Raw genomic sequence first — 12,146 nt, 5'->3', positions numbered from 1 at the left:
TTTACATAACGGCCTCCCAGAATAGAAGTTGTATATTTTGTAATTAAAATTTTTCGTTAGTCTGATAGAAGCTGTTAAGAAAAATTGCGGGAAAAGTATTAGAATAATTGATTTCTCTGTTAATTTTTGAATTAAAAACTGTTTTTTAAAAATGTAAGGAAGACTATAGCTAAAAATAGTTGCGCATGGCTTGCTTAACCCTTTAGAGTCTGACCTTGAAACCCCACTCTTCGGTCTGGCGGAGCCCGATAGAATTAGAAAGAGCGCGAAGAAAATGTGACAGGGCCGTATTATAAGAGAAACAATTTTACCTAAGCGGGAATTGAAAATTATTTTATTTTTTATTTTTAATTTATTAAATAATAAATATCAAAGAACTGAAATTCAAAGTAAGAACAATATTTGGTTTCATTATACATATAGTTAAGTAATATTGCAATTACATAGCAATGTGTAAAATTTTTTTAATTTTTATAACCTTACTTTCGGAGACTATTTTCTCATGTCAACAATACTAACTACGGCACTGTCGATGAACGCAGCGCGAGATTCAAACGAGTGGAAGGGTACTCACAGGCACACTACTACTCTCACATGTCACTCATACATGCTCACGGGACTCTACGATTCGCGCTCTCCCCACTAGTCTCACACGGAGACGTTTCGAGATCCTCTGACTCTAAAGGGTTAAGATCTGCTCAATGCTCGAAATTGTCCGTGAGCCTTGAGCAGATCTTGAGCAAGCTAAGCGTAAGTAGGGGAGAGGTACTGCAATTGTAACAAAAAACTTTATTTTTTCTATTTCATTTGTTTTTTTTATCATTCATGCGATATAAGTGCTACCTTAGCGCACGCTCTTTTGTTCGCCAAATAGCTGTTCGCCCATTTAACTGTTTCCACGACATTTGTGTGCGTTATACGATTATCTACGTACGACAAGTAAATTTGAGTGCGACCAGTAAATTTGGCGATCGCCACTTAAAGACTATCTGAGTGTCCTACTCACTTCGTTCGTGCGCTCAACTTTGCTTTCGTGGGCAATCGACAACTTACCGCACTAGTTGTACAATAGACTGGGCCAAAAAAATAGACTATTTTTTTTTTCTTAGCTATATCGATAATATTATTCAGAATGACAAAAAAAAAATTTCATGAAAGTTTGAGCCCTTAACATTAATTTTAAGAGGTCTATCATCGCTATTTTTAATTTTAATCCATAATTTGATGTTTTACGTCAGAACTGCTAAAACATTGGAGTAAAAAAAAATAATTTTTACTTACTCATACGTAAAATTAAATTCCCTACAAAAAAAGGTCTGATTGAAGATTTTCGTCAGACAAGCCGTTTCCGATTAATTAAGCTTAATAAACTGATATATTTTTTCGATTTAACATTTTTACTTTTGAATTTTGTAACTGACGAAATAATAAATATTCAATAAAGACCATGACAGATTTTCGAAGGAAATTTAATGCTCTACAAAAAAGGTCTGACATTTTTTGCTAAATTCACTCCTTCGAAAGTTATTCAAGGTTGAATTTGAGTCAAAACGATTTCAATAACGTGATACGCGGATAATAGCTTGTTCGCAAGTTGGATGATTACAAATGGAGGAAACTCTCTTTAGGGTATTGAGGAGGTTGGGTCTCACCACTTATCTCGATGCAACCTCATCACCAGTACAGTGAACTGGTACCAGAGGGGGCCTTTCCAAGCCCACTTCGACCAGAGTCTCTATTTCCGGAGATGGTAGTAGTGTTTGGCCCAAGAGAGGTAGGACTCGTGGTGGCTGTCGTTAGATACCCTAGGCAATGAGAATTTTTGATTATACCTCCGGTTGATGTCCACCTTACTCGTCACTCGACTTTATTTTTCGGCTAATATAAGAGTGTCGTCTGGGGCGGGGGTAGGGATGGCCTTGCAGTGTATGTATGCCCAAAAGGGCACGGAAATGGCCTTTCGTAAATCAGAGGTGGATTTTGGTCCCGTTACATTAATTAATTGTCCTGATGTTCTATGAAAGCTGTCAAGCAAACCCTAAGTGACCGTTTATCGGCCGGAGTACTAAAATATATGAAACGGCAATGCAGATATATAGATTTTTCACCCGCGTGACATAATAAGCTCATAATGAGGCTCTCTTGAAGCCATTACTCCAATCTGCTAAGGCAAATATTCTGTCACTTGATTTATTGAGTGTTGGTCTAATAGAACGAAACATTTTTCTGTTTGCATATATTGAACATATGTTTTATTGTTAAAAAAAGAAAGAATTTAGATTAAAATTATTCTAAATCATTTTGCTTTATTTACTAAAAAAGAACTTTATAAAATATATTTAGAAAAAACAATACTAATAAAATGAATCATCAATGTTTGCATTATTCGTGCGACTAGGTCAGTGATACCTCTGAGTTATCGAAATATGTATTTTTGTTTATTTTCTACTTCTTGCGAAGTTCAACTGAGAGGAAAAATAGTACTGAAGACAGAAAAAAAATGAATACTTGATTGCGATTAGTCGCGATGTTTAAAAAATCAAAGATCAAATGAGCACAGATAAGCTATATTCTACAATATCTTCTCGCTGATAGCATCAGAAATATGTATTTGAGCAATAGTATACTACATATATGATAGAACATGTAATTATCACAATCCACTTTCGGTTTAGCTGATTAGCAGCATTGGCGTACGGTCCAATTTGCGCCGCATAGCCAATCACGTGTGCAACGTAATTTTGTTCGTGCGTTGAATGAAATAAATGTGCGTAAGGTCCTAGAAAAACGAACAATTTCATAGTTAAGATTTTCAATTTTTAAAAGCAATTTGATCATTACCTATAGCATAAATCGGAACATCGCCGCCGCCATGATAAGCTTCAGCCCTAATAAATGCTGCTTTTTGGCCGTAACTATAATCCGATTTATTGTTACTATTAGGATTTATCCCGGTTGCGTTGTCGTTGCTTATTTTATGAGCCATGTCATCAAATATTCCTGTACTGTAAGACAATATAGGATATGCCATGCCATCGAAATTCAATTTTTGAGGGGCATCTATAATTAATAAATTTAAATTAAAAAATATAAGCCATTATTAGGTTAGTAAATATGCGCAAAATTTACAGAAAAAATTATTCAGTCATTAAAAGTCTTGCGGAAAATGAAGATTAGCTGCAGGGATATTTTTTTATGTTTATCATAGTTAGGGTGCTTATTAAAGTGGGATCTTTTGAAACATAGAACTTTCCGTTGGTGTCAAAAAAGCTATTACCTAAAACCGTTGAATTTCTTTCAGGGTAGCCATTGAAAGCCATGGAATGCGAGTGATCACTAGTAACTATTACCAGAGTGTCATCTAAATCGACCATCTGCAAAGTGGCATTGATAGCATCCGATAATCTGACAGTTTCACGGAGTGCTTGAGCAGCATTCCCGTGGTGATGAGCGACATCAATTAGTCCACCTTCAACCTGATCAAAGCCAGTCGAAATTTATCAACGAATTCATTCAAAACGAATTTAGCAACTTTTGAAAACTCACCACTAACAAAAAACCCTTGGGCGCCTTCCGCAGCACCTTAATTGCCATTGTGGTCATCTCTTCGAGACTAGGCTGCCCTTCTGGGCCATCAACTCTCTCCCAGTCCATGTTCAAATATCCATTGGCAAAGATCCCCATCAAAAAATCTACATCATCAGGATCTACGGCCCTCAATTGCTTGTTATTTTGGACAACCTGGTGCCTGGCATTTTTCAGAGCCTTATCTCGCGCCCAATCCTCTATTAAATTTCGCCCATCGCTACTGTAACATGCCCACGTATCAATAGGATCTATTTTAGTTCCCGTTACGTTAGATTTAAGCATCTGGCGCCCACCACCCATAATAACTTTTATGTTTCTTCCCGGATCGTCTTCAATCAATTGACGCGCAATGTCTTTGCATTTTTTAGCTCCAACTGGGACTTTGTTTTCACATTCCCAATTACGATTTGGTGAGTGAGCGTACAAAGGAGCTGGTGTCGCATGTGTTACTCTTGTCGTTGTTACAAAACCTATCAATAAAACGCATCAACGATTTTTTTCACGCGTATACACATACTATAATTTACACCGTCATTACTAATAGATTGCTTTGCTACACTAATTATTTACATTAGTCTATGGAATATAGTCCAATATAAGTAGTGTTTAATACATAACAATCAAATCTTATTTTGAAAACTAACCGGTATCTTTTCCTACATTTTGCGCCCACTCAATAATTGATTTAGTGTGATACTCTGGTTTCAAACTACTGTTGCAGTCATTTAGAACTACATTATTATCAACTCCAACTACTAAAGTATTGGTTTTGATTCCGCTAAAAAGCGCTGTTGCCGTCGACGCTGAATCTGGTACCTTCAGATTAGTATTATAAGTCTAGTAACAAGTAACAATAATATACATCGATTATTACATAATAAAATGAATGAATAAAGAAATATGTTGATAGATTTTTCATAATTTTGACAGTGGAAATTTAATTTTAGTGAGACGTAATAGTTTTTCTCGTTTTTAATTGTGAGACAGATTCCTTTGAATATTTATAACTTTTTTACTAATCGGTAGTATGATCATTTTTATATATTTTTAAATTTGAAATTTTTTTTCTATAATCTGTTAGTTTTTGGAGATTCTTAAGCAGAATTGTTTTGAATCTACGTCAAAATATGAATTTTTTTAAGTTAGCCCGAGCTACTACTATTGTGGTCCCAGTAAGAGAATAGACCTCGGAAATCGTCACCACTACGAAACATTTATGAACTGCGCATGCGTACAGAAAAGTGGGAGAACATTCAACCCATAAAACATCCAGAGTGGGAGTTAGGGTGATTCATTTCCGCAAGAGGTTTTTTTTTAAGTGCTCAAGCAAAATCTTAATCTAGATCGAAAAAAAAAATTCTCACCAAATATGAGCTCTTAATTCCAATGCTAAGTACTTGCCATTTGATTTCAAAGATTTCCCATTTAACATACACGTAAATTAAATTACTTTTTTTTTAACTCTCTCATACTCAGCTGCGTTTCATGATATCAAGGCGGTTTTGATCGCAAATTGTAGGGCATTTGGTGTTCTTCAAAAGTGTCCATAGTTACTTAGCTGTAATTCCAGCTGTTTCACTTGTGTCCGTTGCGGAGCTCATTTTTCCTATGAAATTGACCTTTATTGGCTTGCAGAACGTAAACCAATGAAATTACACTAAAAATGTTAATAGAAATTTTATCGGAAATTTTATTTCCTTCCAAAAAAGTCCTATGAGTCAAGTCGCTAAAGTCCATGGTTTCCGAGTTATAACCATTTTAATAATTTGAAAAATATAATATAAAAAAAATTATAATTTATATTTTATTTTTCAAATTATTAAAATGGTTATAACTCGGAAACTATGGACTTTAGCGACGCGACTCATAGGACTTTTTTTGAAGGGAATAAAATTTCCTATGAAACTTTTATTAACATTTTAATGTACTTTCATTGGTTTACGTTCCTCAAGCCAATAAAGGTCAATTTCATAGGAAAAATGAGTTCCGCAACGGACACAAGTGAAACATCTGGAATTACAGCTAAGTAACTATGAACACTTTTGAAGAACACCAAATGCCCTACAATTTACCTTGCGAAACGCAGCTGAGTATTAGAAAGTTAAGAAAAAAGTAATTTAATTTACGTGTATTTTAAATGGGAAATCATTTGTAACCGTGCAGCAGCGATTTAAGACGTGAGAGTGTGGCTCTCTCGCTTCATTTATTTCCTCCCCCTCTCTCTCTTCTTGCTCTAAGAGTCAAGTGCAGTAGTCTAGTCTCTGCGTTAGAATTTGGGGGATGATTTCGCGCAGCATAGGACCGCAAATTAGTCCTGCGCATAATTAGGTGGGGTCAACGCAGGTTGGTGGCCCAGAGAACTGACCCAAGACGATTGATCAAAAGACGACACTTAAGTTCGAGAGCTGTAACCGATCGGTCTTATCCACTTTACTCTCTCTAAAATTGTCCACTATATATATATTTCTTTTCCGAGCATTATTGTATATAAGATATAGTGAGTTTAAGTTAACTTGAGTTCGGTCAGCGAAAACGCACCGACGCATAATTATTTCTGCTCAAGTAATTAATTATTAGAACTTGTCTTTGATATATTAAACTAAATTTATTTAGAAGTGATACGAAACCTTTCGCTTGAGTCTTTCATAATTTATTTGAATTAAAAGTTAATTTGTTAATTGAGATACGTGGTGTTGCTTTGATACACCAAATTGAATATTACACCTGAAGTTCGTTTATCTGGTCAAATAAATAAAACCAAAGTGTATAAAGTGAGTGGTGTGGTTTTTCTTCGTGTGCGACAACCTGCCGACGCGGATCCCAGGAGCCAGAGGAAACCTATTGGACACCAACATCACCAGGACCAAGCCGAGAGGAATCTTCGACCAGCATCATCAATAAATCACCACGAATTTCGATAAGTTCTCAACAAATTACAAGTATAGATTATAATTTTCTCTCTCTTCAACGCAAACCCAAATCTTAAATTATTCGACAAAATCGTCGCATTTCACGCCCTATAAAATTGCGCGTTCTTATTAAACAAATTCTCTTTAGTCGATCATATATATAAATTTAGAATAACTAACGAGGGGAAGTTTGTATGTAAATTGGGATTATTGGTTAAATAAAGTATAAAATTTTGTTATAATCTCTTGCTTAAATTTAATTATCACCAGCGTCACATAGCATAAGGATTTTATTTCAGTCGCGTGTCCGGCTCAGGACGAGTACCTGCTTCCTGAGATCATTTCTCGTCTTTTGGAACCAGAATTTTAGAATAATATAAGTATAATTAATGATAGTAAAATTAAGTAAATCAATAATTTCGGGAAATTTATTTAACTGTGGTTCTTGGCTATCTGGACACGCAGGAGCCAGGGCCCCGTTATACATTGAACTCAAATGGCAAGTACTTAGCATTGGAATTAAGAGCTCGTATTTGGTGAGAATTTTTTAACTTCCCGCTAAGAAAATTGTAAATTTTCAAAAATTCGGGAAGTTATTGGTTTCGGTCCGATTTACGAAAATCGAATTTCCATCAGATGTCGACATTTCGAGGGCCTAGGAAGCTATCCTGACTAATTTCACGATGATGTCCGAGTGTATGTATGTGTGTACGTACGTACGTACGTACGTATGTATGTATGTAAATATTCATAACTCTTGAACGGATGAACCGATTTTGATCGTTGAGGTGTCATTCGACGCGGCTTGTTAATGTCTTGAAGCCGTAAAAATTTGAACTTAATCGGTAGGGTGCGTTCAGAGATATTTCAAAAATAAAATTTTTTCGAAAATGTTTTATTTGGATAACTTTTAATTTGCTCGATGGATTGATTCCAAAATCTAATCAGCTCTAAAACTCTATAAGCTGCGTCGAATGCCACCTCAACCATCAAAATCGGTTCATTCGTTCAAGAGAAACCGTTGACGAAAGAATTCAAAAAAAATTTTTTCCTTGGTTTTTTTGAAATTTCTCAAAAACGGCTAAATAAATCAATTTCAAAATTTGATCAGCTTTAGAACTCGACAAAACGCGTCGATTGCCGCCTCAACCATCAAAATCGGTTGATTCGTTCGCGAGATATCGTGGGAGAAGGAAATGCTAAAAAATGGTTTTTTTACAAAACAATGGCATACAAAAGTATTTGCGAGCTCAAAGAGCTCGAAAATGTATTCACAATAATGTTTTCGAGCTCAACGAGCTCGAAAACAGCGGGAAGTTTTGGGGCTGGCCCGCAGGGTCAACTGACAGACCGATTTTTTTTTTCGATGTAGATTGAGATTTTGCTTCAGCACTTAAAAAAAAAAAAATTTTGCAGAAATGCATCACCCTAGTGGGGGTAAAAACCGACGACACCCGAAGTCCAATCGCTTGTTGGAATAACAATGCACGTTAATTGTGTGCTCTTTGATTATCTGTATGTCGCTTTACAAACGGTCAAAAAATGTGATTTTTTTAAATTACATGCAGGACATCTACCTTGATATCATATTTCAATTACATGAAAGTCTTATGAAAAGTCGGTTCGCGAGTGAACTACCTTAACACCGTTTTCGGAGTTCAATTCAACACCGATAACCTTAACATCACGATAGTGTCAACTAAAACGGGTTTCTTTTTACAGTGTATCATATAATCTACTATTTTATTGTAGACTAACCTTTAATAAGCCAACATGAGGAAATTTTTCCCATGCAAGATAACTTGTCTCTCCATTATGGTAAATTCTACTTGCTGTTATCGTATCGATACTCATGCCATCGCCAATAAATAATATTACATTTTTCGCAATATTTTTATTCCATGAATATGACAACGACTCTTTCAATTCATCTTTCGCTATATAAGTCCAGTAATTTGCATCTATTTTTTTTTTAATTTAAAATATTATTTAATAATTAAATAAATAAATTATTTAACAAATTCAATAATTATCAGGTTCTCTAAAGACTTAAAAAATAAAATATTAATTATAATTAATTGTGTAACAAACCTTCTGCTGCAGAGATCAAGTAAAAATTATAAATAATCAGATAAATTTTGAATAATAGTGACATGATGTTATATAATTTAAAGAAAAAAAACTAAATTAAAACGCGTGAATTCAGAGACCGATGAACTCGAACTATGAACATTTACTTTTTTTTACAGTGGAATTTTTTTTTTTATTTATCTAGTGTTTCGCCAAATTACTAGTTAAATATTTGCAATTGTTAATTTACTTAAAGACCATTGATAGTGACTTAGATAATTAACAATAAAACAAAGTATGGATAAGAATATACGTAAAGCTTGGGTACGGATTTGCAATAATAGCCAGGCAAAGATTATAATAAATTGTCATTAATTTAAAGAATGACGTCTTTCTATTTATCTACACAATTATTAATTTGATAACAACGCAGTAAAAATTAATACAGTCGTATATGGATGCATTGTCTTATCTGGAAAGTAAAGTACAATTACAGAAATATCTAATCTCTGGTTAATGAATCCAATTCAAAGTTTATCGGAAGTAATCGGACTTTTGTTAGTGATTTATATTCAAATGAATCGGAAATTTACGATTTGAACAGATAACATATTATCTTTTCATTGATTTGTAGTGAAACTCATTCATGGTCTTTAGGCGAAATAAATTATAAAAATTAATACTACGCGGAAAAAAAAAATATAGGGAAGCTTATTTAAAAATATGAGTTAAAGTTACTAAATTCATATTGTCAATTTAAAACGCTATTGAAATTGTGGAATTTTTACTATTTTGAAAATTGCATTTCTATTTATGTTTAGTAATTTTTAACTTCCCGCTATGAAAATTGGAAATTTTTAAAAATTCGGGAAGTTATTGTTCTGAACCCGATTTTCGAAAATCAAGTTTTTATCAGATGTCGACGTTTTGAGGTCTTAGGAAGCTATTCTGACAATTTTCCGGATGATGTCCGAGTGTATGTATGTATGTATGTATGTGTGTGTGTGTGTGTGTGTGTGTGTGTGTGTGTGTGTGTGTGTGTGTGTGTGTGTGTGTGTGTGTGTGTGTGTGTGTGTGCGTATATGTGTATGTGTGTAAACTCTTGGTAACTTTTTAACTAATGAATCGATTTGGATGGTTGAGGTGTCAATCGAAAGAGCTTGTTGGCCCTCAACTTTCCTGAAAATTTCAGATCATTTGATCAAGTAGACTCGAAAATATTGGCGAATTACGAAAAAAAAAAAATTTTTTTTCTAGTTTTTTAGTGATTTCTCACTTGAAAAGCTCATAAAATAATGATTGCAAGTAAAAGCATTCTCGAGCTCGAAAATATATTTACAGTGATGTTTTCAAGCTCCTTGAGCTCGAAAACAGCGGGAAGTTTTGGGACTGGCCCGCAGGGTCAACCGACGCCCAGATTTTTTTTACCAGATATAGCTTAATTTTTTTTTTAAAGTTCTTTCTTTTCTACTAGATAGGTTTAATATTTTTTAGAAAACTCTTTCCAAAAATCAGCTCGATAAAAAGTTTTTGAAAGATTGATGAAGAATTTTGAACATCATAAGAATGGTTGAAATTCGGATTTTTTTTTTTTATTTTTTCTTTCTCGTGGCAGAAATATTTTCTATTTGTGAAGTTGATACCTCGAAATTTTCGGTGAAAATACAAATTTTTAAACGTCGCTGAAACATTTCGAATATCAACTCATAATACATAATACAATGCTTTATTATTGGTGAAAAAAAATGTGACCGTAGTGAAGGAAAAATATTAATGTTATGTCTGAAAATTTGAACATATTCTTTTATTAATTCTCTTCCAAATATTATTTTAAAATTATTTTAAACGAACATATTTGTTTGCCAGTCGGTTAAAAGTACTTCAAAAGCAATTAAGAGGGATAGTTAAGGGGGGGGGGGTTGGGTTTTAAAATTATTTATTTTTTATTTTTTTTCTGAATGAACAATATGTCGCGAATATTGTGTACAAATTTTAAATCAATCCGAGTAAAACTAACGGAGTTACAGCGTTTCAAATGACCGGTCGGTATACCTGATTTTTATACCTGCCTGACCTGCCCCTACATACCCCTAGTAGAAATCAGCTGCAATTTTCTTTGTTCTTCCGAATCCCTTTCTCCGGCTGTGTGTCTTTCAAAGGATGTAAACTGATAACTTAATATAAGTATAAAAATTCATATTCTTTTATTGATAGTTTATTTCAAATTTTCACGAATAAAAACTTTAAATGGATTTTCCCGAAAACGTTATTTTTGAAGTCCGTGAACATCATAACTCAAAATGTACTGAACAGATCCTTTCGAAAATTTGAACATTACTTCTTCACATAAATCAACAGGTATCTACGAAGAGCTTTTTATTGTTTTTCATTTTTTTCTATTTTTTAAGAACAAATTAACCGCGATTTTTTGAGCTAAAATCGCGTTTTTCACTTCCAAGTGCTGCAAAAATAAAAAAAAATAAAAAAAAAAACTCTTCGTGGTTACCTCGAGAAATACATTAACTTTAAAATGCATATCAATTTTTTTTTTCCGATGATCCGGTAACGAGTTATGATGTTTACCGCAAAACGACTTTTTTTCGAGGCGCCTCCGGAGATTCAACGTTACCGGCTTATTAATCAATATTTTTTGTTGAAAATTTTTTCTGATATTCTTTAAAAGTTGTACAATAATATGTGATTTAGTTTGTAACAGGGCGAATTATAAATTTTTGAGAAATTAAATATTTGAATTTGAATATTATTCCCGCCGTTAACCGGCCAATGACCTCGTAAGTTGCGAGTTAGGGTTGCGACTTGTCACCGGGTGTCGCACGATCACTTAGACCCGAACATTCGCCACTCCCCTAGTCTAAGTTTCGGGAGTGAACCAGAATAGAGGGAATGATAATATAAAAAGGACTGCGGAACACGGAATCATCAGTTAAGTTCTAGTTTTTGTTCAGACGACGACAACGGCAGGACACTAATTAAAACAAGGTAAATAATTACGTCTGTATACGCTTCACGTGGAACGAGGCGATTACATTAATTAAAATAAAATTAATTAGGCTCTCTAAAGCCAATTGTTAACCCATTTTATAAATTACAATTTACTTATACGCACTGTTCATTGACAGGTACAATTACAAGATTATAAATTTACAAATTTCAATCCAAAAATTTTATCATTGTTGGCGGAAGAGGAAATACGACAAGAAAGCCGGACAACGGAAAATTTGGAAACCAAATTTACACCAAAAATTGAGAGCAGCCGAAGCATTTCATCATCTAAAATTTTCCAAGGACTGCTGAATTAAATTTGGAGGTAAATTATAATTAATTCAAGCCGCTGATTAATTTTATTAATCTGGCAAATTAATTATAATATATTACTTAATATCCTTCCGTTGATCTCGCGTAAAGAAACGGATAGTTCAGGCTCTCCAGCCGTTCAATCTCGTGTTCTCGAAAGTTCCGTCGCGTCAATTGTCGTCAATATCTGGTTTAAACTCTGTAATAATAATTCAAGGCTCCACAGCCAGAATAAAACTAAATTTATCTCGTAAATAATCCGGT

The 12,146-nt window shown here is 34.0% G+C and overlaps 1 protein-coding gene across 1 annotated transcript; it reads right to left on the bottom strand.

Moving 5' to 3' along the window:
- Positions 1 to 2,331: 2,331 nt before the first annotated feature.
- Positions 2,332 to 8,954, bottom strand: LOC130664730 (alkaline phosphatase-like). Its single transcript, XM_057464806.1, has 7 exons — positions 8,589 to 8,954; positions 8,256 to 8,458; positions 4,233 to 4,425; positions 3,547 to 4,058; positions 3,278 to 3,476; positions 2,842 to 3,060; positions 2,332 to 2,779 (listed from the first exon to the last, which is right to left on the bottom strand). The coding sequence occupies exons 1-7, from the start codon at positions 8,650 to 8,652 to the stop codon at positions 2,598 to 2,600; spliced, it is 1,572 nt and encodes a 523-aa protein (XP_057320789.1). The 5' UTR covers positions 8,653 to 8,954; the 3' UTR covers positions 2,332 to 2,597.
- Between the last annotated feature and the right edge of the window lie 3,192 nt (positions 8,955 to 12,146).

The sequence above is a fragment of the Microplitis mediator genome, chromosome 3, assembly GCF_029852145.1.
Source record: "Microplitis mediator isolate UGA2020A chromosome 3, iyMicMedi2.1, whole genome shotgun sequence".
NCBI classification, from domain to species: Eukaryota; Metazoa; Arthropoda; class Insecta; order Hymenoptera; family Braconidae; genus Microplitis; species Microplitis mediator.
This window is presented reverse-complemented; position numbering and strand designations above follow the sequence as displayed.

Coding starts and splice junctions, on each gene's coding strand:
- LOC130664730 (XM_057464806.1), bottom strand. CDS start 8,652: ATGTCACTATTATTCAAAATTTATCTGATTATTTATAATTTTTACTTG. Junction 8,459..8,588: donor CTTGATCTCTGCAGCAGAAG/GTTTGTTACACA, acceptor AAAAAAAAATAG/ATGCAAATTACTGGACTTAT. Junction 4,059..4,232: donor AAATGTAGGAAAAGATACCG/GTTAGTTTTCAA, acceptor TTTTATTGATAG/GTTTTGTAACAACGACAAGA.